Genomic DNA, 25,101 nt, shown 5'->3' with positions numbered 1-25,101 from the left:
CGAAAACAAGTGAAGCAAAAGCAAAAAGTGGGGGTGAACATAGAAAGCAGACCCTACTCTCCTACAATCCTCTCCTAGTTTAAGGTTTGAAGAGCCTTCGGCAGTAGCTTCCAGACCCAATGGTGAAACAAAGAATATGAAGATGGTGACCACACACACGGGCTTCCAGGGTGGGCGTCTGATGTCAGGAGAGGGATGGACAAGTCAATCAATGGTAAAAAAAAAAAAAAAAGGCCTATACCCCCCCCCCCCCCCAAAGGACTATAAAGGAAAAATTCCAGACCGAATTACTAGATGGCAGAATAATCCACAGCTTATGAATCCAGAAAAGAGTCACACTGCACAATTCGTTGTTCCTACTTCCACGGTTGGATCCCTTACTATGGCCCCTTTTGCTAAAAATGCCTGCACTTCCTTCAGCAGAACAAACAAAGGGTCCTTAGTCAGCCACACTGCTGGCTGTGGAAGGTGCAGGGTAGAAAGAAAGTGGAGAATGTAGCCCCAACGGATAATTTGGAGGACCCGCTAGTTTGAATTGATGGATTGCCACCCCTGGAAGAATTATCGGATCCAGTCTCAACAGGGTTACCGTGTGCCGGCAAGGACAAAGTAAAGAAATTTTGTGGCTATGGTTGCTGGAAAAGTGGAGACTGAGCTGCATGTTGTCCCTGCTCTAGTGAGTGTTGTCTCTGAGAATAGAGATCTCGGCCACAAAAGGCAAAATGACCTGCTGGGCTGGTGGAGGGGGCTTGCGCTGATGAAATGGAAAACCAAAGCCACAGAGAGGTAAAAATTGCTGGTGGAAATGCCTTGTGGGAGCAGAACAACCCATGCAATGTGTTGCAGTGCTCTTCTCTATAAACCATTCCAGGGCATAGTCACCTTTTACATCAAAATGGAGATAGCGGTCAAACGACATGTCCATTAGGGAACACAGTACATCCCAGGAGAATCCCATAGAACTCATCCAGGCTTCTTGTGCCCATCAATTGACAAGCATGTCCAAGCCAGAGCATGAGACAAATTTCAAAGTATCACAACTTCCTGTGTAAGGAATGCCTATATGTCGTCCGGAAAAGTCAGTAAGACTTGTGCCAATGTAACCCAAAGGTCATTAGAATAGAGGCCTACAAAGCAGCTGGTGTTTACTGAACTCAGGGCAAGGCTCGTAAAGAAGAAAATCCATTTTCTAAATGTCTGTATTTTTTAGATTAGTAAAAGGTTTGTGATTTACTTTGCTTGTGGACACCTGTACCACCAAGCTTCACCGTGGTATCTTTATCTGATATTTATGCAAGAAAGGCTAAACTGTCTGGCATCAGCGCACGTTTGACCAGACAGATCAAAAGAACACTGGTACTCTCATCCACTGAGGGAAGGGGAATGTTACTTTTGATGATGTAGGACATTTCTTTCATTTAAGTGCTGCAATGTGGTCTTACTACTGTTTAAAAGGAGGTTTATGCCTAACAAAAATGCACAAAAGCTAGCCGTCTTCCTATTCATGGAGAAGTCCACAGACTGTGCAAAATGGAGGTGACAAATTCCAACTACAAATGAACTGTTATATTAAAAAAAGAAATATTCTCTATTCCCACATGGGCGAAAATATATTTTTGCCACTTTCCTGCAAAGCTACCCATCTAACTTTGAGCACAACTGCTGCACAGAGACTATTCAAGACCTCATATTCAGATAAACATGCAATGAGTTACTACACATACATTGGTACGTTATCCTGAATTATAAAATATAGTAGGCAAAATTGTATTACATTGCAAACCTCCTGTAGAAAATCTTCAAGCAGTCGGTTGAATTTATCTGCCAACTCATCAATTAGCTGACTCTTCGCAATGTCCACTCTATTAAAGATCGTAAATTCCTCATTACTTAGGGCATGGTATGTTTTTGAACATGCTTCTAAAACATCAGTATCTGTGTGCTTCTCCACTATGTCTCGGATTTGACGTAACAAGGCATCTAAATGCTAGAGAAAAAAACTAAATTTAGTTGAAAAAAGAAAATACAAGTTATCTGTCCAAAGAAATTTAAATAAACAATCTACCAAGAAATATTTGTTGGTGAATAATTAACAGTTGATCGCTAACTGCTCCCACAATAATCTTTGCATCGGAAATTATGATGTCCTAAAGGCTAGTCCAGTAAATGTCCCGCTCCCTCCTTTTACCTGGCAGGGGTCAATAAAAGCATTAATGGGAGTTTTTCAGATTGGGTTAAATATACATTCACGTTTTTTGCATCATTCTGCCAGGATCAAGCGTTTACTTACAAATGAAAAGTGGTCTAATGCATATGCCAAGAATGTCTCACTAACTACACATTTTAATATTTCATACCATTGTGCAATTTCTTATCGAATTAGGTGTTGTAATGTATGTTAAGGTAAAGAGTTTCAAACTGAAAAAAGTCAAGTATCAGTTGAAAGGGCATTACAATTATTACGGAACAGCTAAAAAGAACAGTCATGTCTTTATGAAACAGTGTGACAACATGTGGTGTGGTATGGAAAAGAAAAAAAAAAAATCATTTTAGGTCACATTATTTCTTAAGGAACAATCTTACCCCAGATTCCTCACTTTAAGAATGAGCCTCAAAGCAGTACTTTCCTGGGAGGTGGCAGTGAGTAGTGACACTTACCCAAGAAAATTATGCAACAGCTTGATCGTATAGGCTTCGAGAAACCTACTCGTTCACTTGCTATGGGGAGTCAGATTTTATCAAGGCGAGCTATATTTGGGGTCTACTCGCCTGTTCTGGCGAACTGCTAAAGAACAGGTGCTCTGTTCACTCAAAGTGAAGAAGAAATAAAGATGACCTTAAATAGTGTTCTTATCTTGTCACACTCACATTTGCTCTGTGTTTAGAGAGAGGTCAGTTTACGGCTTCCTACAATTACTTATCTTTCTCCGACTGCAGAGTTTCAGTATTTTGTAAAGTGAACTGACATGCTGTACAAAGAGTTTCAAATGAAAGGCTTAAAGTGTCAGGTTTTTTTCTAACACACAACATTCAAATAGCTAATAAGTAAACTATACAATCATTTCAAAATATATTTCATGAGTTATGGAATTCAAAAATATTTAATAGGATGAAAAATCAGAACACTACTTGATGTGCAATTCATGAATGTTTGCTTGAACCCAATTTTTACAGATTTTTTTAAACACTATTTAGTTTTATGAGTAAAACTGTATGCTAGTGGTTAAGCTTTTAGCCATTTCAATGGGAAACATACTGTAAATACAAATGCGCTATCACATCATGCTTTAGTAATACAGAGCCATATGTACAAAATCTTTTCTGAGGTCGCAAACGGCCCAATTCGCAGAATTGGGTCATTTTCGACCACAAAAAAAGGTTTTCAAAAAGTACAAAAGCCAAATTGCGATTTGGTAGCCTATTATCTTATTGCACTTAAGGTTTTAAAATCGTTATTTGGAAGGGGCGTGTTTGGGGCGTCTCTTCCAAATACTTATGCGTGGTGGTATGTATGAATGTTTTGCGAGCAAATTACAGTTGCAAAACAATTTTTTTCCCAATACTTCAAGGGTGGTGATAACTATTCACAATCGGAAAGGGGTCCCCACGCGAACCCTTTCCTTTTGTGAATGCTGATACAAATATTTAAGAGCAGGCAATGGTCCTATAGACCACTGTATACTAGGCCTGGGCGAAGCACTACGCTACGCTCGCGTAGTTTGCGAAGTTCGCGCTACTTCGCGCTACGCGAACTGCACGTAGCACAGTGCGAACACGCGTAGCGTAGTGTTGCGTAGTGCTGCGGTAATTTTTTGCTTGCTCGCGGTCCTCAACGTCAAGTTGGCGACCGCGAGCAAGCAAAATGACATCCTGGCGAGACTTTTTCCTTGTTCGCGATCGCGAGCATGGAAAATAAACCTCCCGGCGAGATTCCCAACGCGAGAAGGTCAGGTTTCTCATTGCGAGGGGTCGCGTATGCTCGCGACCGCTCGCGATGAGAAACTACCAGTTCGCGTTGAGAAAGCTGCAGCTCGAGTAAAAATCTACTCGAGCAGCAGAAAACTACAGCTCGCACTGTGCAAGATGCCATTTTCAATGATTGCACAGTGCCGGTTGCTTGTCCGCACTGTGCAATCATTGAAAACAACATCTTGCACAGTGCGAACATGTTACTTCGCAGTTCGCGAAGTGCTACGCGTAGCTCGCGTAGTGCGAACTTCACTTTGCGTAGCTTCGCGAAGTGCTACTTCGCGAACTACGCCCACCCTTACTGTATACTCTTACATAAATGAAACTTAAACGTTTCATTTTTCTCCTTTTAAACACATCCTGGTTCCTTTAAGGAAAATGGGCTGTATTAAAACAAATTGCTTTGTTAATAAGCAATCGGACATGGTGGTCTGTTGACTCAAGCAGACCACCATCCTGGTGATGGCTGCAATTCGTATTGGGGTGCAAACTGCTAGCTAACTTATTAATATATTCATGAAGTAGGTCTATTGGGACCCCATTAGTAATTGCTATATCCAACTTCAAGGTTGTTGTACATTAGGACTTGCGATTTTCTAACTGTGATTTTCAAAGACTTGCATTTAGGAACAGCAACCCCTAAATTCTTTACATATGGCCCCATATTTATTAAAAATTAATTTTTAAACATGAACTGAGAAACACTCCCACTCCTGCCCTGATGGCAATGCTATTAATGAACTAAGAGGCAAATAAGGGATCATGTACCCTAGGCTAGATTATTATACATGGAGCAAACATTTAGTTTATTGAATTAAAAAGAGGTTTAGTTGCACAGCAGAAATGCTGAACTCTCATTTGAATATGCTCACAAATGTGACAATGAAGAAGGCAGATTTGTAAAATACATTTGACTAGGATCACACAATTTGAGACAAGTTTATGGATCAAGTACATTACAGATACGTCGAGTAAATTATTCAAGTCTGTAGACCTGCAGGATTAGTAAAATATTTATGATATTTCGAGGCCTATAGTGCCCATCCACTATGTGCTTGAACTATGTGACAATAGTGAAAGGATGACAGATAGCAGCCTGCGCAATGTCAGCAACGGAGATGCCTCTGAAAAGAGCCTTGGAAGAAGCTAAGGACCTAGAGGAAAGATCAGGGATACAGAGGATGACCCAGTGCGAATATTGAATATGCTACTTACCAGTATGCATCTGTTCTTGGCATGTAGGGCTGCTGACATTCATATCTGTGCATAGATCGCCGCCTAGTGTTGGGTCCGGATGTTTGCACATTGTTGTCCTGGAAGAGTCTTCGAAGTATCACGAGATAGGTGACTCCTCCCCTGGACCACAGTGCGTATGGGCATCCTCTCCATCCTTAGATTGTTTTTCGCCATTGTGGCAGTGATGGGAGTAGATACAGTAAGTGATGACCATGCTATACAGTAATTGAGAGCTGCAGCCGCTACAGGCGCCGGGGAGGAGGGTGGGCGATATGAATGTCAGCAGCCCTACATGCCAAGAACAGATGCATATTGGTAAGTAGCATATTCAGTTCGAGGCATGTGGGCTGCTGAATTCATATCTGTGCATAGAATACATAGCAGTTCCTCCATTAGCGGCGGCTACCCGTGCCGGCTGCAGCAGTCTGAAAAAGAGTTTTGAGAACAGCCTGTCCTACAGCTGCCTGGTGTTTTGAGTGTACATCTACACAGTAGTGTTTGGTAAATTTATGTATAGTGGACCATGTGGCTGCTCTACATATTTACTGTAAAGGAATGTTTCCTAGGAAAGCCATGGACGCCCCTAACTTTCGTGTTGAGTGGGCTCGTAGGGGAATCGTTAATGTGCGTTTAGCTTTTTGATAGCAAATTTGAATACATTTAACGATCCATCTGGCTATCCCTGCTTTGGAAATGGCGTTGCCCTGGTGTTGTGGAGAAAAGGCAACGAAAAGTTGTTTTGTTTTCCTAAAGTCCTTAGTTCTGTCTATATAGTACATGAGGGCCCTCTTTACATCTAGTGTATGGAGCATTCTCTCTGCGACATTTTGTGGATTTTGAAAGAAAACAGGCAGTTCAATAGTTTGATTCATGTGGAACTGCGATATCACTTTGGGCATGAACTTGGGGTTGGTACGTAGTACAACCCTGTTTGCGTGAACCTGTATGAATGGCTCTTGAATGGTTAGTGCCTGGAGCTCAATAACTCTTCTTAACGAAGTGATTGCCACTAAGAAAGCTACTTTCCAGGTGAGGAATTGAATCTCACATGAATGGAGAGGTTCAAAGGGTGGACCCATTAATGTGGTGAGGACCAAATTGAGGTTCCACACCGGTGCCGGTGGGTGTCTTGGGGGAATTACTCGTTTGAGTCCCTCCAAGAAGGCTTTGATGGCAGGCACTTTGAATAAAGAGAGGTGCTGCCTGTTTTGGAGATAGGCTGCTATCGCGGTTAAATGGATACGTATTGAGTTGTATGCCAGATTGCATCGGTATAGGTGTAGGAGGTAACAGATGATGTTTTGAATGGATGCGTCCAGCGGGTTAATGTCATTGTTGTTGCAGTAAATGACAAACCTTTTCCATTTAGCCGCATAGCAAGCTCTGGTAGTGGGTCTCCTGGCCTCCTTGATGATATCCATACAGTCAGGTGGCAGGTTTAGGTAGCCAAACTGTAAGACTTCAGGAGCCAGATTGCCAGGTTCAGCTGTTGCGGATCTGGGTGCTGAATCTCGCCATGGTTCTGCGTTAAAAGTGCGGGTTTGATCCGCAGCCTTTGATGCGGCACCACGGAAAGTTCTAGAAAGGTGGTGTACCATGGTTGGCGCGCCCATGTGGGAGCAACTAGGATGAGTGTCAGTGAGTGTTGTCGCAGTTTGCGTGCCACGAGAGGTATTAGTGGCGCTGGGGGAAAAGCGTACGCAAATCTGCCGGACCAGTTCATCCATATCGCATTGCCCTGTGACTGTGGATGTGGGAACCTGGCGGCAAAGCTTTGGCATTTTGCGTTTTCGTTTGTGGCGAATAGGTCTATCTCTGGATGACCCCACTGTTGGAAGTACGGTTGGAGTACTGATGGGTGTAGCTCCCACTCGTGCATCTGGTGGCTGTGTCTGCTGAGCAGATCCGCCATCTGGTTGTCCTTGCCGGGGAGGTGCTCCGCCATGAGGAATATGTTCCTCTGAATGGCCCACTTCCACATGCTCTGAGATAGATGAGACAACTGTGGAGAGTGTGTTCCTCCCTGCTTCTGTATGTAGTACATGGCAGTCATGTTGTCCGTCCGGATCAACACGACTTTGTTGCACAAGTGTACTTTGAATGCCTTCATGGCTAGGAAGATTGCCATCAGTTCCAGAACGTTGATGTGCATCTTCTTTTGTTGCATTGTCCATAGTCCCTGCACTGTGTAAGTGAGTACGTGAGCTCCCCAACCCTGGAGAGAGGCGTCCGCTGTCAGTATTATTTGTGGAACAGGCTCTTGGAACGGTCGGCCCTTGCAAAGGTTTTGTGGATTCCACCAATGCAGAGAGTTGTATGCCCGACCGCTTACCAACACTAGGTCTTTTAATTGCCCGTGAGCCTGATTCCATTGACGTGCCAAGCACTCCTGAAGCGGGCGCATATGTAGTCTCGCGTGCGGGGCTATGAAAATGCAGGAGGCCATCATGCCTATCAACCGCATGAACAGTCGCGCAGGAAGGGAGTGTTGAGGTTTGAACTTTGAGATCAGCAGTTGTATGCTGTTGATCCTCACTAAATTTGGCTGAGCTGTGGCTGCCAGAGTGTTTATGGTCGCGCCCAGGTACTGTCGTACGTGTGCGGGTTGGTGATGTGATTTTGGGTAATTTAGTGAGAATCCCAGACTGTGAAGGTGAGGGACATGTGGCTGGCACATTGGTGGGCTGACTTTGCCTGAACAAGCCAGTCGTCCAGGTAAGGGAAGACGTGAATGTGTTGTCTTCGTAGATGTGCCGCCACTGTTGCTAGGCACTTGGTAAAGACCCTGGGTGCTGTTGTTACTCCGAAGGGGAGAACTTTGAACGGATAGTGATGCCCCTGAATAGTGAACCTGAGATATTTCCTGTGTGAAGGGTGTATGGGTATGTGGAAATACGCATCTTTTAGGTCCAGTGTGGCTAGGAAGTCTCCCTGACTGAGTAGCGGGAGAACCTGCTGTAGGGTGAGCATATGGAAATGCTCTGAGAGAATGTATTGGTTGAGGGGTCTCAGGTCTAGTATAGGTCTGAGCGACCCGTCCTTTTTTGGGATTAAGAAGTACAGAGAGTACACCCCTGTCCCCTGCTGGTTGACGGGCACGACCTCTATTGCACCTTTTTGCAGCATACTTAGCACTTCCTGCTGCAATAATGCCAAGTGCTCTACGGACATAGGACGGTGCTTTGGCGGTAAGTTGGGTGGAGTGGACGTTAATTCGAGACAGTAACCGTGCTGGATAATGTCCCTGACCCACCTGTCTGTGGTGATGGTTTTCCACGTTGACAGAAACCGTTGGAGTCTCCCCCCGACAGGTGTTATGTGGTCGGGGGGCAGGGAGAGGGCGTCACTGTTTGTTTTTGGGGGAGGACCTGGTGTTGCCGTAACCACGTCCTCTGCCCTTGGTGCTGGAGCCACAATATCCACCTCTGTTGGTTTTATCATAGGTACTTTGTGTGCCTCCTTTAGTGTACTGCTGCTGTGACCCCTGACCTCTAGCTGCTCCTCTATTCCCGGGGCGACGAAAGGAGCCACTACGAAACTGCTGCGTCTGCAGAGCCCCCATTGATTTCGCAGTGTCAGTGTCTTTTTAATTTTCTCGAGGGTAGTGTCAACTTCAGGGCCAAATAAATAGTCTGAGTTGACTGGTTGATTCAGGATATTGTTCTGAATCTCTGGCTTGAAGCCTGAGATTCTCAACCATGCATGCCGTCTCAACAGGACGCTTGTGTTGATTGCCCTTGCCGCTGTGTCGGCTGCATCCAGTGCGCACTTGATGGATGCATTGGTAAGGAGTTGTCCCTCTCTAATGAGGATCTCCGCTGCCTCTTTATATTCATCTGGCAAATGTTGGAGTAGTGATTCGAGTGTGTCGTAGTGGGACCTATCATTACGGGCCAGGAGTGCCTGTGTGTTGGCAATGCGCCAGATGTTCGCTGCTTGCGCTGCAATCCGTTTGCCTGATGTTTCCAGCACTTTGGACTCCTTGTCTGGGGGAGGAGCATCACCTGTTTGTGAGTGGGCTCTCTTGCGAGCATTAGCAACTACCATGGAGTCCAAAGGTAACTGACCCCTAATGTACATAGGGTCTCCGGGTGCAGGCTTGTACTTTTTTTCAATCCTGGGGTTTAGCACCCGTGCCCTGGTTGTTTCCTTAAAAATGTCTTTGGCAGGTTTGAGAACCCCTTTTAACATGGGCAGAGTCTTGACAGTTCTTTCGGAAGAGGAGAAAGTGTCCACCAAGAAGTCTTCTTCGACAGTGTTAGAATGGAGTTCTACTCCATGATTGGCAGCAGCCCGTTCTATGAGGGCATTAAAGGCAGCAGTGTCCTCTGTGGGAGATGTCTTTATGTTATAAAGCTGCGTGTCATGGGTATCTGGTGCGGTACCCTGGTCTGTGGGGTCATCCCATGCCTGATCTGGGTCTTGCAGGTGATCATCAGGATCGATATCCCCAGGGTAGGTGGTATCATCCCCTACATAGTCCTCTACTGCGTCCGCCTCTGAAGGCGTCGGAGAAAAGGACGGTGGATCCTGATGGAAGGGTTGAAAGTTTTCATGAAGCACTGGCTCTGACCCTGCCGGCAATTTGTGTTTGAGAGGAATTTTATAGGAGTCCAATCCCCTCTCTGGCGTGATTTTCTGCTTGCGGAGCATCAACCTGCCAGTGTTGGCGTCGATAAATTGTGGCTGTGAAGGCTGGAGATCTGTTTGTCCAGTGGATGGGGACTGTGTCTGGCGGACACGTGTCCGAATCTCGAACAGTTTCGGCGCCGTGGGCGGCGGCAACCCAAACGTGATGTTGGTCGGCGCCGAGGGTGCTTTGGAAGCCTTGTGCGTGTCGGGACCCGACGTAGAGTGGAGGGCTGCCCGTTCTCTGATGCGTTGCAACGATGCCGAGACCTGTTGCACGGTGAACACAGATGGCTCTTTGGAACCGGTCGGCACCTTGGAGGTAGGCGTCGAAGCGGCCCCCGACTTCTTAGCAGTCATGGGGTCATGGATCCGAAGGGAGGTATCGACGCTCGTTGGAGTCGATGACTTCGCAGGCGCCGCCGTCAGACTTCGACGTAGACGGGGTGGCCACCTTGACTTTGGTGGTTGGGGCCGATGTCTTCGGTGCCAGAGGCCGAGGCGCCTTGTGGGGTCCGAGGGCCTTCTTCTTTGGCTCGGCAACCGTATCCGCTGCGGTGAGCTCGGCACCGAAATCCCTTTTTGCACGGTCGGAGCCGATGACCTTTGCCGGCGTCGAAGGAGTGGAGGGTTTCGAGGCCTTCGAGCCGATCACAACCAGTTTCAGTTTCGATGGAACTGGTGCGATGGATGGTTTCGGTTTCGCTGAAGGGAATTCAGTCGTCTTCGACAATAATGGCTCTTGCGAAACATTCGAGGCCGGGCCTGAAGGCGGGGCCGAAGAACCGTGAGATTGATCTCGGGTAAGGCCTGAAGGCGATCCCTCGACCTGAGCCTCATGACGACGTATTTTGTCGGCCTCCGTATCGACGGGTTGGCCTAGCTCCTCGCTGGAGCTATCTTCCTCGGCCCCAAAGGCCTCATCGTAGTCTCCTACCTCGTCGATGACTTCTTCTCTCTGAAAGATCACCTCATCGTCGTCTTCCGATCGGGAATCGTGTTCGGAAGCGGGGCTGGAGTCTACTTCTTCCACGCTCTCGGCGTCCTCGTCTTCGGTGCTAAAGATGTTGGCCGGGGCAGGCGCCGATTGCTGCGCCTCCAATCTCGCTGCCCGTCGATTCCGGAGAGTCTTCTTTGATCGGAATCGGGCACAGGCCATACATTTCGACTCATCGTGATCCGGTGAGAGACATTTGTTGCATACCGGGTGGACGTCGATGTGTGGTTATTTCGCGTGGCATAAAGGACACCTTTTGAACGGAGTCCTCGATTCCATCGTCTATCGAAGTTCGATGTTCGGACCAAGCGGATCCGAAAAGCTGGAAGAAGGTGCTAAAGCACTAAAGAAACTATTCGATACCGAACGGGAACAGTACCGACGATAACTAAAGGCCTTTTGGCCTGAAACTGAAATTTCCTAACTTGAGCTAAGATAAGCACATCCGAACCCAATGGCGGAAAAAAACAATCTAAGGATGGAGAGGATGCCCATACGCACTGTGGTCCAGGGGAGGAGTCACCTATCTCGTGATACTTCGAAGACTCTTCCAGGACAACAATGTGCAAACATCCGGACCCAACACTAGGCGGCGATCTATGCACAGATATGAATTCAGCAGCCCACATGCCTCGAACTGTTCTATATTTGGTCACCGCCTTGCTATTCTGGGCTCCAGTGAATCCCACTAGATGATTGCCCACTACATCCTGTTGAGTGCACTCAGTGTAGGAGGAGGAGGGAAGAAAGTTGGACGAGTGAGAACAGGATATATGAAAGTACAAAAAACAACTTGGGTAAGAAGGATGGGCAGGTCTGAAGAACCACCTATATGGATAGAACACTTAAGGGTGGGCGAACTGAAGTGGCATTTATCTCAGACACTGCAAGCAGAAGTATTCACCACAAAAAGAACTATTACAAGACAAAGCAGTCAACTGTCCATTGGCTCAAACAGATAAGCTATTGAGACAGTCAAACAGTTTTGAGGAACATTAAACAGAGTTGGAGGGAACAAGTAAGGCAAATCTTCAGCTTTAAATAAGGAAGGCTAATAAAGAAAGCAAAAACAGAGAAAACTGCCACCAAACGTTGCTGTTGAAAGGCCAGTGTAAGTCTTAAGACCTCTGAAAAGAGTGATTACAAGGAATCACAGTCTTCCAACTCAAGTGTTGGGCCACTCGAACTCAGGCCGTGGGTGCAGTGCAGAGTAGTGCAGACTCGTGGATTTGGCCGGAGCCAGAGTCTGTGGGTGAAAGTCTGTCAGTGAGTATGTGACATCATTTGCTGACTGAGTGTGTACAACAAATGCTGAACCCTGTCCTCTGATAAAGCCTTACTGCTCACCCACACTACCACAAATAGAGAGTGAGGCACTATCTACTTTTACCTCTGACTAGCTTTGGGGTTCCACTGGACTCTGTGCACACTATACCTCATTTTGGTATAGTATATACAGAGCCAGCTTCCTACAATACCAAACTTCCCAGTTTTCAGTGTAGCCATCATGGTGCTGTGTAGTTCGTAAAGAAACTCCCAGCACTATATACTCTTAATGGCAGTATTGCACTTACAATGTCTAAGAGTTGGCTTAGACACTGTAGGGGAACAGGGCTCATTCACCTGTACCCTCACCACTGGTATAGTGCACCCAGCTAGAGGGGTGACTGATCTATGCCAGGGCAGTGGGTTGTAGGCATGGCAAACAGATATGTGCCATGTCGACTCTTCCCTTTGGTCTGCACCAAAACACGCAGCCTGCAATGGCAGTCTCTGTGTGCGCACGGATACAAGGCCTCTAAGGGTGTCATTTACAAGGGACTGGCATGTGGCCAGAGTGCCAATTGGGTTTTGTATCAATGCAGTTTAGGGAAAGAACATAGGCCCTGGGTACATGGTTAGCAGGAACCCAGGGCACACTCAGTCAAAGTACATCAACAGTTTGGCAAAAAAGTGGGGGCACCATGCAAAATGAGGGAACTTTCTTACACCCCCCTAACCCCCCTCCCCCACAAACGAAAGAGGATGAGACTAACCTTTCACTAGAGAGACTTCATAGTGTAAGTTGAAGAACCTGGAAAGTCCATCTGCATTGGCATGGAAAGTCCCAGGTCTATGTTTCACTGTAAAGTCCATTACCTGTAGGGAGATGGACCACCTCAAAAGTTTATGATTTCACCTATCATTTGCATTAGCCATTTGAGAGGTCAGTAGTCAGTTTGAACAGTGAAGAGAGTACCAAAAAAGTATGGGCTCAACTTCTTCAGGTACCAAACCACAGCAAAGGCCTCCCTCTCAATGGCACTCAAACGCTGCTCCCTGGTGAGTAACCTCCTGCTTATAAAAGCAACAGGTTGGTCTTTGCCTTCATCATTTGTCTGTGTTATGACCTCTACTATCCCTAGCTCAGAGGCATCAGTCTGCACAATGAACTGCATGGTATAGTCTGGAGCCTTGAGAAATGGTGCTGAGCACATTGCCTTTTGACAGCTAACTGTCCAGTTTATCTTCTTGGGGGTGAGTTCTGTGAGGGGAGTCACAATGAACCCATATCCCTTCACAAACCTTCCATAGTACCCAGTCAAGTCGAGGAGTGCCCTGATTGGGTCTGGGTTGTTTGGGCTACTAAGTCCAGGATGGACTAGATCTTGGGCTGTAAGGGTTGCACTTGGCCTCCACCAACAAGGTGGCCTAAGTATACCACTGTTCCCTGCCCTATCTGGCATTTGGATGCCTTGAAATGTTATCGTCTGCAATTTGCAGGGCTTTTAAAACCTTCCCCAGGTGGATAAGGAGATCCTGCCAGGTGGAGCTAAGGACAGCAATATCATCTAGATATGCTGCACTAAAAGGCCTCCAATCCAGCAAGGACTTGATTCACCAACCTATGGAAGGTGGCAGGGGTATTCTTTAAACCAAAAGGCATAACAGTAAACTGATAATGCCCATCAGGTGTGGAGGAGGCTCTCTTTTCTTTGCTCCTGGTATCATGCCAATCTGCCAGTGCCCTGTACTTAAGTCAAAGGTACTTAGAAATGTGGCTGTACCCAATTGGTCTATCAACTCATCTGCTCTTGGGATAGGATGAACCTCTGCCTTGGTGACAGTTGAGCGCTCTCTAGTCTACACCTCATTTCTCTCTATCCACCCTGTGGATGAGGTTTGGGGACTAGAACCACTGGGCTGACCCAGGGGCTCCCAGAGGGTGCAATAACCCTTAACTCCAGTATCTTGCGGACTTCAGTTCTGATGCTTTCCTTAATTTGATCAGACTGTAGATAGATCTTATTTTTGACAAGTACACAGTCCCTAGTGTGCACATCATGGGTACACCAGTTTGTCTGACCAGGGGTTAAGGAAAAGAGCTTGGCATACCGCTGCAAGACTTGCTTGCAGTCAGCCTGCTGTTGGGCAGACAGGGTATCTGAATAGACCACTCCATCCACTGACCCATCTTTGGGGCGGTAAGAGAGGAGGCCAGGGAGAGGTTCACTGTCTCCTGATCCTCATCAGTCACCATCAGCATGGTGATGTCAGCCCTGTCATGAAAAAGGCGGTTCACATGGATCACCCTTTTGGGGGTTCTGTTTGTGCCCAGGTCTACCAAGTAGGTGACCCCGCTTTTCTACCCTAAGATGGGGTAAGGGCTACTCCACTTGTCTTGGAGAGCCCTCGGTGCCACAGGCTCCAAATCCCACACCTTTTGCCCAGGTTGAAATTCCACCAGTGCAGCTTTTTGGTTATACCAGTGCTTCTGAAAGTCCTGGCTGACCTTAAGATTTTTGGAAGCTATTTCCATGTACTCTGCCATTTGGGACCTAAGGCCTAGTACATGGTCCACATTGTCTTGTTTGGTTTCTTGGAGAGACTTCTCCCAACCCTCTTTTACAAGATCAAGCGGTCCCCTGACAGGATGGTCAAACAGAAGTTCAAAGGGGGAAAACTCTACTCCCTTCTGAGTCACCTCTCTGTAGGTGAAAAGCAAGCAGTCTAATGTCGCCATGGCATGGTTAGTAGTAACACTGTCAGCGTTGGTGACTGGGTAAGTTTTCCTAATCAGGTATTGCTCTGGGGAAACCAGTGTATCTCGCACCATAGTGACACTGGCACCTGGAGTCAGAGTCTATGGGAGAGCAAATCCGGTGCTCAAGGGAGACAAAGTCTTTCTTGTGGAAGGCAGGGCCTTAGGATTCTCCAGGTAGCTGGCTGCAGGACACTGGGATTTCACTGAGCAGGTTCGAGGAGGGGAGAGGTCAGTAGGGCTAGGGCCATGTCAGTGAGGTTCTCTTCTTATTAGTTTTAGCACGGCTCTTTGGTCCTTCTCTCTTCTTCTTGGTCAGTTCTCGTCTGAGGAGGCAAGGTTCAGGGTTGCTACTAAATACTAGATTTAGGGGTGTTACTGGTAGGTAAAGGTTGGGACCAATGGGTCCCTTCCTTGGGGTGGGTAAACCCCCTATTATGCCACCCTCCAGTGGGAGGGGGGAATATGCCTCATTCTGGTTGGCTGGGTCCCCCCCCATCTGCAAGATGGCGGGTATAGATTTGTGCTTCACCTCACCTCCCCCTCCTGAGGGGTGGGGTGGGAAAGGTGGGCACACCTCTCTTCCTCACTTGGCTTTCCCGCCGATTCTCCAACCCAAAGTGGGGGTCAGACCCAGTGGGGGCCAGTTGCGGGAAGCAGCAGAGGCCTGGGGTAGCTCATAAAGGAGGAAAGCCTTTGGCTATCCTGGGGGGAGTGGGGGCAAGGTTTGGCACCTCGTCCCAGAATGTGTATTGTTTCAGACCCCCCCCCCCCCCCCCCCAAGACCAGCAGCCTCTCGACCTGGAGGTCCAGAAACATGTCTGGTCGTGGCAGCTGGCGAGCAGCCACTCAGCCTGGACACTAGTGTGAGGTCGTTTTTCAGAGGGCATCTCTAAGATGCCCTCTGTTTGCATTTGTCATTAAATCCCACACTGGTATCAATGTGGGTTTAATGTACTGAGAACTTTAAAACCAAACTTCCCAGTTTTCAGTAAAACCATTATGGTGCTGTGGAGTTCATAATGACAAACTCTCAGCACCATAAACTCATAATGGCATTACTGCACTTACAATTTCTAAGAATTGGCTGAGACACTGTAGGGTTACAGGGCTCATGCACCTGTACCCTCACCACTGGTATAGTGCACTCAGCTAGAGGGGTGGCTGACCTATGCAGGGCAGTGGGTTGTAGGCATGGCACACAGGGGTGTGTGCCATGTCGACTCTTCACTTTGTTCTGCACCAAAACATGCAGCCTGTAATGGGGGGGGGGGGGGGGTGTGCGCGTGTTTTTTGAAGGTACAGGGCCTCTAAGGGTGGCACAATAAGTGTTGCAGCCCTTATAGGCCTTCCCTGGCCACAGCACCCTAGGTACCCATGGTATCTTTTCCAAGAGACTGACATGTGGCCAGAGAGGTGCCAATTGAGGGTACAAGGTACAGTTTTGGGAAAGAACACAGGCCCTGGGAACCTGACTGGCAGTCAAAGTGTATCAGTAGTTTGGCAAAAAGTGTGTGGGAGGGGGGGGGGGGAGGTTACTGCAAAAGAAAAACAGCTTCCTACAATCAGGAATGATGACTTCGAACAACTGTTTCATTGGGATAAAGATTATACAAGAATGACTCATTACTGGCAGACTTAACTACTGTACCTCAAGAAACCACAATGGACTGTGGAGAAGCTTGGGATAATTTAAGATATCTAAAGAATAGCCTCAGGACTCAAAGGTAACGGGGGAAAACGAATAGTTTCTTACCTGTCGGTGTAGTTTTGCAGCTTGAAGATCTTTCTGGATTCACTATGCTGTGCATTATTCCGCGGTCTGGTGGTTGGGTCCGGGTTCGCTAGTGAATCCAGAAAGATCTTCAAGCTGCAAAACTACACCAACCGGTAAGAAACTATTCGTTTTGCAGCGTGAATCTTTCTGGATTCAATATGCTGTGCATCGATTTTGTAGCGGTTTGTCACTTTTGTGGAGGCTAGGTGGAAGATGAGCGTTGGTCGTTAAATATATGTTGAAGCACCTTTTGTCCTACTTGTGTTTCCTTGTTCATTTGTATATCCACGCAGTAGTGCTTAGTGAACGTGTGCACTGAAGCCCATGTTGCCGCCAGGCATATGTCTTGAATGGGTGTGTTTGCCAGAAAAGCAATTGTTGCTCCTTTCTTCCTTGTGGAGTGGGCCTGTGCTCTTTCCGATAGTTCTTGCCCTGCCTGTTTGTGGCAGAACTGTATCGTCCGTGCAATCCATCGCGCGATGGTGCCTTTTGTTACTGGTCTACCCAGGAAGCTGGTTGCGAAGGACACAAAAAACTGCTTAGTTTTCCTGTGCTCCTTGGTTCTCTCGATGTAGTGCATCGCCGCCCTTCTAGCGTCTAGCGTGTGCAGTGCCCTTTCTGCGCCTGTGGTAGGGTTCTGAAAGAAGCTTGGTATTTGTATTGTCTGGTTCATATGGAATGCCGACACCACCTTCGGCATTAAGTGTGGGTCCGTTCTCATTACGACTCTGTCCTTGTGTATCTGGATGTAAGGCTCTTGCAGCGTTAGCGCTTGCAGCTCGCTTACTCTGCGCAGTGAGGTTATTGCTACCAGAAAGGCTGTCTTCATTGTTAGCATTTGAAGGGAGGCCTTGTGAATGGGCTCAAAGGGTGCCTTCATAAGTTCCGTTAGGACTAAGTTGAGGTTCCACGCCGGCGGCAGCATCCTTTTTGGTGGCTCTATCCTTTTTGCCTCCTCCAGGAACCTCTTTACAACTCTTGATGTAAAGAAACTTTCACCCGTCTCACCTCGTGTGTAGGCAACAATCGCTGCGAGGTGTACCCTTAGTGAGGATGAACATACTTTAGCCTTTAGTAGGTGCGTAAGGTATCTCAGCACCGTTGATTCCTTTGTCAACTTATTTTGCAGTTTATTTTTCCCGCACCAATGTGTGTACCTCTTCCGTTTTTCCCCATAGCATTTCCGTGTCGTCGGTCTCCTTGCCTCACGGAGCACTCGCATAGTGCTTTGAGGTAGCTTAAGGTGTGCAAACTCTGTCTTCAGGAGCCATGCCGCTAGGCAGAGGCTCTCTGGCTCTGGGTGTAGAACCTCTCCGTTCTGCATGGAGAGTAAGTCCTTTCTTTTGGTGAACTTGTGTGGTAGTCCCTGTGCCATCTCCACTATTTGTGAGTACCAGGTCTGTCTTGCCCACTGTGGTGCCACTAAGATCAGCGTCATGTTGCTGGTCCTGCACTTGTTGAGTACCCTGTGTATCAGTGGTATTGGTGGAAAAGCGTAGGCAAATGTTTTTGACCAGCTTATCCATAGGGCATTCCCCTTGGATTGTTTTTCTGGTTGTCTGGATGCGAAGCTTTGGCATTTTGCCTTCTGGTGTGTTGCAAACAGGTCTATTGACGGTGTACCCCACCTTCTGAATAGCCTTCGCGTTTCCTGTCCATTGAGCTCCCACTCGTGGGACGCTGAAGTCTGCCTGCTGAGCCAGTCTGCTTCCACATTGTCCTTCCCTGGTAGGTGAATGGCCAGCAGGTCTATTTTGAGTGGGATGGCGCATCTACAAATCTCCTGCGCCAGGTTGGGTAGGGGAAATGACGGTGTTCCTCCCTGGTTGTTGATGTAGAACATTGTTGTTGTATTGTCTGTTTGTATCAACACCTTCTGGCTGTACAGTGTTTTCTGGAAGGCTTTCAGGGCTAGAAATACTGTCTTCAATTCCAGGTAGTTGATGTGTCTGACCGCATCTGCTGGAGTCCACAGACCCCTCACTTTGAGCTTGTCCATATGTGCTCCCCATCCTATCTGGGATGCGTCTGTGGTGATGGTCACCGTTGGGCTTGGTGGTGTCAAGGGCTTCCCTATAGTAATGTTCTCCCTGTTCCACCATGCTATCTCTTCTTGCACAGCGTACGTTACAACCACTAGATCCTCCCAACTTTCGCTTGCTTGTGACCATTGCTGTTGCAGCCATTCCTGCAAAGGCCTCATGTGTAGGCGTACATTGGGAACTAGGTGAATGCATGACTTAATCATCCCCATGATCTTGCTCGCTGTTCTCACTGTCAGAGCTTGCCCCTTCTGGTAGGGGCGCGTCTCCTTCAGCAGGGTCAGTGTTCTCTTGTCGCTGGGCATCACTGTTCTCTGTAAGGTGTTGATCTGTGCCCCCAGGAAGATCTTCACCTGTTCTGGTTCCATAGAGGATTTCCCCCAGTGTATTGAGAATTCCAGCTTCGTTAGTGTGTTCGTGACCCGCTGTGCGTGTTCCTCGCATCTTTCGCGTGAACTTGCCTTTATTAGCCAGTCGTCGAGATAAGGGTATACATGAATCCCTTCCCTTCGCAGGTACACTGCCACTGCCGCCAGGCATTTTGTGAAAACCCTTGGTGCGGACTTTAGCCCGAATGCCAAGGTTGTGAATTGGTAGTGTTCCTTGCCGATGGCAAACTTTAACAGACTTTTGTGCTGCGTATTCATTAGGATGTGTAGGTAGGCATATTTGAGATCCACGGTGGACATGAAGTCTCCGTCTCTCATTTGCGGGAGTACCTCTTGTAGGGACGTCATTTTGAATCTTTGCGTCCTTACGTACTTGTTTAGGAACCGTAGATCCAGGATGGGTCTTAGTGTTCCTGGTACCAAAGGTGGACGGAAGTAGTTTGAGTACACTCCCTTGTTCCTTTCTTTGAAAGGTACTGGCTCTATGGCATCCTTTAGGAGTAGCTCTTGTGCTTCTTCTACGAGTTGCACTAGCTCCTGTCCTGAGTGTTCCCTCCTCTTTGGTTTTCTGTTTGGTGCTTTCCTTTCCAACTCTATGCAGTATCCAAACTGTATGATGTTGAGTATCCATTTGTCTGTTATCTTTTTCCATTCTTGAAGGAAACGTCTCAGTCTGCCGCCTACTGGTGTTGCATGTTCGTTGGCGTTTGGTCTGTGTAACCCTCTCGTCTTTGATCTTTTGTTCTCCGCCCTCGGAGGGATCTTCTGGGTGAGCACTCTTTCCTGTGTGAAGTCACTTTGAGGTGGGTTGGTTCCCCCCCCCCCCCCCCCCCCCCCCCCTCTGCGTCTTTGGCCTCGTCCGTTCCCCCTACTCTGAAAGGACTGGCGCCGACGCTGGTACTGCCAGTTTTGTTTCTGCTGGGCTTGCTGCCCGTGATTGTCACCTTGATGGCCCTGCTGGAATGTTTGGTGTGACGTTCCCGGCTGGTTTCCTCCTCTTCCGTAAGGTCTCCGTGTCGGGGTACCTCTTCTCATCCCTCTGAATTGCAGGGCCCCCATGGACCTTGTTGTTTCGTTCTCCTTTTTGAGCTGGGCGAGTTTTTCATCCACCGGTGCCCCAAACAGCGTCTCTCCGTTGAAAGGGGTGTTCAGGATGTTGTTCTGAACTTCTTGCTTGAAGCTCGAAATCCTGAGCCAGGCTTGCCTTCTCTCTGTTATTCCAATTGCCATCAGCCTCGTTGATGTTTCTGCTCCATCCAACGCTGTTTTAAGGCAAGAATTTGCTATATTCTTTCCTTCCTCCACTAGGTGCTTAGCTCTTTGTTGGTATTGCTCGGGGAGGTGCTTGATTAGTTCCCCCATTTCGTCCCAATGTTGGTATTGGTGCCTGTTCAGTAGGGCATTGGAGTTCGCCATGCGCCAGTGCATTGCAGCGTTTCTCTCTATTTTCCTCCCCGTCAGGTCCATCCTCCTGCTTTCCTTGTCTGGAGGTGGTCCAGAGGTTGCCGGGACATTTGCCCTCTTCCTGGCAGTAGATGCAATGATTGAATCTGCTGTGACGGATCCTTTGATGTATGGAGGGTCCTGGGAGGAGTGTTTATATTTTTTCTCCTAGGTGTGATGGACCTGCATGTTGCTGGGTCCTTGAACGCCTAGTTCCCCTGGTTCATGACACCCTGGAGCATGGGGAGGAACTGGCTCCTAGCTTGGATGGGGAGCAGTGTCTCCAGTAAAAAGTCTGTTTACGGCTTTTCTTCCTCCAGCTTAACACCAAAATCTGCAGCCGCGCTTTTGACTACCATATTGTAAGCCCCTATGTCATCTGGCGGCGAAGGCTCGAAGGGTAAGTCTCCACAGGCTCTTCTGGATTTTCGGCGTCGAGGTCCTGCCACTCTAGGTCCTGTGTCGTCGATGCCGCCGAGCCGTAGTTCGATTATTGTTCCTCATATTCTTCTCCCTCATAGTAAAGGTCCTCTTCTTCCTCTCCGGGACTCTTCGGCAGTTCTTCTGCGTCGAACTCCTCCTGTTCCTCGACTTAGACGATGATCGACGGTGGTTTCGTTGGGATAGTCAATTTTTTCATCTTCTCGTCAAACTCCCTTTTCCTTTGAAGGATGCTCTCCATCCCTGCCTCGAGCCTACTCTTATTCTTTTCCATTTCGGAGGAGTGTTCGGCGTCGAGCGCCGGTCTTATTCGACGGAGCTTGCGTTGACGCGAGCTTCTCTTTCGAAGTCGAACGCCCACTTTCTTGGCCTTGCTTTGACGACCTTTGCCATTCGGCGGTCTTCGGCACCTGGGAGTCCTTCTCGAAGGATCCGCCGGGCCTTTCGTCCTTGGGTCCACTCGCGGTCGTCGAAATTTTCAGCGCCAGTGTTCCTTTTGAGGACTTTGACTCTGTGTTTCGAGAGTCTGACTCTGTTTTTCGGGGCCCTGTCGAGGGTTTAGTGCTCGACGTCTCTCCTACCTTGTCAGACGTTTTCTTATCGGTCTCTGCGACCGTGAAGTCATCAGGTCCCTCGGCGATGTTGTCTTCGTCGTCGGTGGAGAGGCCCAGTTCGTACAGAGTCGGGGCATTTCCCTTGCCCTCCATGTTGTAGTTGGCTCTCCTCTGTCTCTCTCTCACCCGGAGCATCTTCGGTGTGAAGGCCGAACAGGCGTTGCAGTCCTTGCTCTCGTGGTCAACTGGCAGGCAAAGGTTGCAGACCGGATGTTGGTCCTTCTGCGCGTATTTGTGGTGGCAGTTACGGCAGAATTTAAAAGGTGTCTTGTCTATTCCTGCGCTCAGTGTCCCTGAGTGCGCATTCTGCGTTGGACGTCAAAGATCTCGAGGTTCTCCTCCTTCTTCGTCGTCCCGGCTTGTTCTTCCTTTCTGTAGTCTTCCTCAACTTCTTCGATGAAACTTGTGCTTTTTCTTCTTCTCTTCGCAAAAAACTCTGGAGCTTCACGGTGACGATCCAGACCCAACGGCGGAAAAAAGAATCTGAAGATGGCGCCCGAGGCAGGAAGCAGGACGACGTCACGAGAAGTGCACCAAATGGTGGGACGTCGACGCCCACCTGGGCTAAAAAAAAAAAAAAAGACAAAAGAAAGACTACGAATCCAGACCCAACCACCAGACCGCGGAATAATGCACAGCATAGTGTATCCAGAAAGATTCACGCTGCAAAACTATTTCGCTGCGTTAATGCAGGTATATTTTAAACCCCCAAAACTCATTCTTATAAAAATACTTGAATGTCTACAATACCCCTGATCCCCTATTATATAGAAAACATGTGGGCAACATCAGGGCATAACGCTCTCCCAAAGTTTTTATAAATAATGCAAAACTACTCACTACAGATGCCTGAGCATTTCTTCACTGTGACCAAATCCATAATGACATTTATATGGGGAGGTAAGAATCCCTGCATCGAATGGGGCAAAAGAAAACAAGTTACTTACCTGTAACTTTGGTTCTCCAGTATTGGTAACTTTCATAGATTCCCATAGCTTGTATCATTCCCCGTCGTCGGAATGGGAGTCTCGGTACACAAAATAACATAGCAGTAGGTACAAAAGAGAAAGAAAAAGGCCTAGACCTCATTCCCTTTTGTAGCATATCTACTTCTTTTTGTAAAAGAGACCAAAACAGAGCAACAGCCAATCAGATTAGCCTCACCCCACAGAACCATCCTGAGAGAACCTCAGAGCCTCAGATTTTCATAGCCGTTGTGTAACAGTACAACCAAACCTGCCGAGGGCTGAGCTTTCCCAGGGGAGGAGGGTGGACGCATGGGAATCTATGAAAGTTACCAATACTGGAGAACCAAAGTTACAGGTAAGTAACTTGTTTTCTTACTCCAGTATTGTATCTTTCATAGATGCCCATAGCTTGTATCAGAGTAGCTAGCAGTCAAACACATTTTGCTTCCTTAGTGACATTTCATTCTCCATAACCGTTTTTTTCTTCAAGAAAACATAAAACTACAATGCAATCACAGAAAGAACACATAGCAAAATGTGCAAATAACAATAAGAAAGGAAGGAGGGAAGAAAGGAAAGCTCACCACTCAATGGAAGAGGTTCCTCAGGACTGCCTGGCCTACAGCCTTGTCTTCCTGTGCCAAGGTCTCCAGGTAGTAATGTCTTGTGAAGGTGTGCGTGCTGCTCCAAGTTGCAGCCCTGCAGATGTCTTTAATCTGGACCCCCGTAAAGAGAGCAGTAGAGGAAGCCATGGACCTTGTCGAGTGTGCTCTAATTCTGCCCTCTAGAGGCTTGTCCGCTGCAGAATGACAAATGTATAGCACAGAAGATCCATCAAGCAATACCCTGCTTGGACAGGGGTAAGCCTCTGCGGGGAGCACTGAATGCAATGAACAATTGAGAAGATTTCCAAAATTCTTTAGTATGGGCTAGATCAAATTTCAAGCACCGCTGCACGTCCAGCGAATGAAGTGCCCTTTCCGCCGGTGTAGATGGCTGAGGAAAGAAAGCTTTGGATTAGTCCTTAGAATTACTGTGATCCTTTTGAATTGGAGGAAAGGTTTCTAGATTATGAGAGCTTGTAATTCTCCAATACGTCTTGCCGAAGTGAGAGCAAGGAGTGCTAATTTCCATGAGAGGAATTTCAAATCTACTCGATAAACCGGTTCAAAGGGAGGCTTCATCAGCTGGGTGAGAACCAAGTTCAAATGCCATGTGGGATGCGGAGGCCTCACTGGAGGAAAGACTCAAAACAGGCCTTTGAGAAATTGTTTGACAATTCTAAGAGGACCAAAGAGAAGGCCCAGAGGCAGTGAGTCTGTAGCGAGAAACTGCAGCCAAGTGAACCTTTATGGATGAATGAGCCAGACCTGCCTTATCCAAGGACAGGAAATAAGGAAGAACTTGATGAGGCTGTGACAAGAAAGGGTCTACACCTTGCTGTTGGCACCAGATGCAAAAGCATTTCCATTTTAGACGGTAAATAAGTATTGTTAGTGGAAGGAGCTCTAGCCTGAGAGAGAACATCCCTTACCTCGTCCGAGAGATGAAGATCTAGGAATTCTCACAGCTCAGGAGCCATGCTGAGAGGTGTAAGGAACTAGGATCTGGATGTCAGATCTGGCCCTGGGACATCGTGAGAAGATCCGGGATCGCCCGTAGAGGACGTGGAGGGACCAGAGAAAGAAGGTGAAGCTCCGTGAACCAAAACTGACTCGGCCAAGCTGGGGCTATTAGGATCATCTTGCATGGCTCCGTTTTGATCTTCCTGAGTATCCTTGGTATTAACGGAATGGGGGGAAAAGGTGTACACAAATGCTCTTGATCAAGCTATCGAAAGCGCATTCCCCAGCGATCCGCGATGGTGAACTTTGCTTGCGTAAAACTGGCATTTTCTGTTCACTGGGGTAGAAAAGATATCTATTGAGGGTTTGCCCCACCGGTGAAAAATGTCGTCCAAGACCATCTGGTTTAGTTCTCACTCGTGGCTGACTGACGAAAGCCTTCTGAGTCTGTCCGCCTTTTCGTTTAGCACTCCTGGTAGGTGTTCTGCCGTGAGCGATATTCCGTGCAGGATCGCCCATTCCCACATTCTTTGGGCCTCCTGCAACAACGGAAGAGATCTGGTACCCCCTTCCTTGTTGATGTAGTGCATGGCCGTGGTGTTGTCCATGCGGACGAGAACCGCCGAACCCTGCAAACGTGGAAGAAACGCTTGAAGAGCCAGAAGAATCGCTCTGAGCTCCAGGAGGTTGATGTGAAGAAGTCTGTGCCGGGGCAACCAATGCCCGCTTACATTTAAGTCCTTAAGCACCCCACCGCAACCTTCCAGCGAGGCATCTGTTGCGACAACTTGAGGAGCTGGATTGCTTACAAAGGATAGACCTTAGGATAAATTCTCCTCCTGTGTCAACCACAAGGCGGTTTCTATCATTGCCGCAGTAATCACCACCTTGTCGTGGAAAGAGCCGTGAACTTGTTGCCACTGCATGTCTAGTTGCTCTTGAAGAGATCGCATCCGCAATCTGCAGTGGGGTATCAGAGGGATGCATGAAGAAATCACTCCTAGAAGGGA

The 25,101-nt window shown here is 47.8% G+C and overlaps 1 protein-coding gene across 2 annotated transcripts in view; it reads right to left on the bottom strand.

The window, feature by feature from the left end:
- Nucleotides 1-25,101, bottom strand: part of STAG2 (STAG2 cohesin complex component) — a 1,427,207-nt gene that overhangs the window by 653,465 nt on the left and 748,641 nt on the right. For both annotated transcript variants that reach the window (XM_085608133.1, XM_085608134.1), the window contains exon 21: nt 1,775-1,987. In XM_085608133.1, the coding sequence (XP_085464259.1) occupies nt 1,775-1,987 (213 nt within the window). The remainder of the gene's footprint in view (nt 1-1,774; nt 1,988-25,101) is intronic.

This window comes from Triturus cristatus, chromosome 5_2 (assembly GCF_964204655.1).
Source record: "Triturus cristatus chromosome 5_2, aTriCri1.1, whole genome shotgun sequence".
In the NCBI taxonomy this organism is placed as follows: domain Eukaryota; kingdom Metazoa; phylum Chordata; class Amphibia; order Caudata; family Salamandridae; genus Triturus; species Triturus cristatus.
Note: the sequence above shows the minus strand (reverse complement) of the source record. Positions and strands in the feature narration are given on the sequence as shown.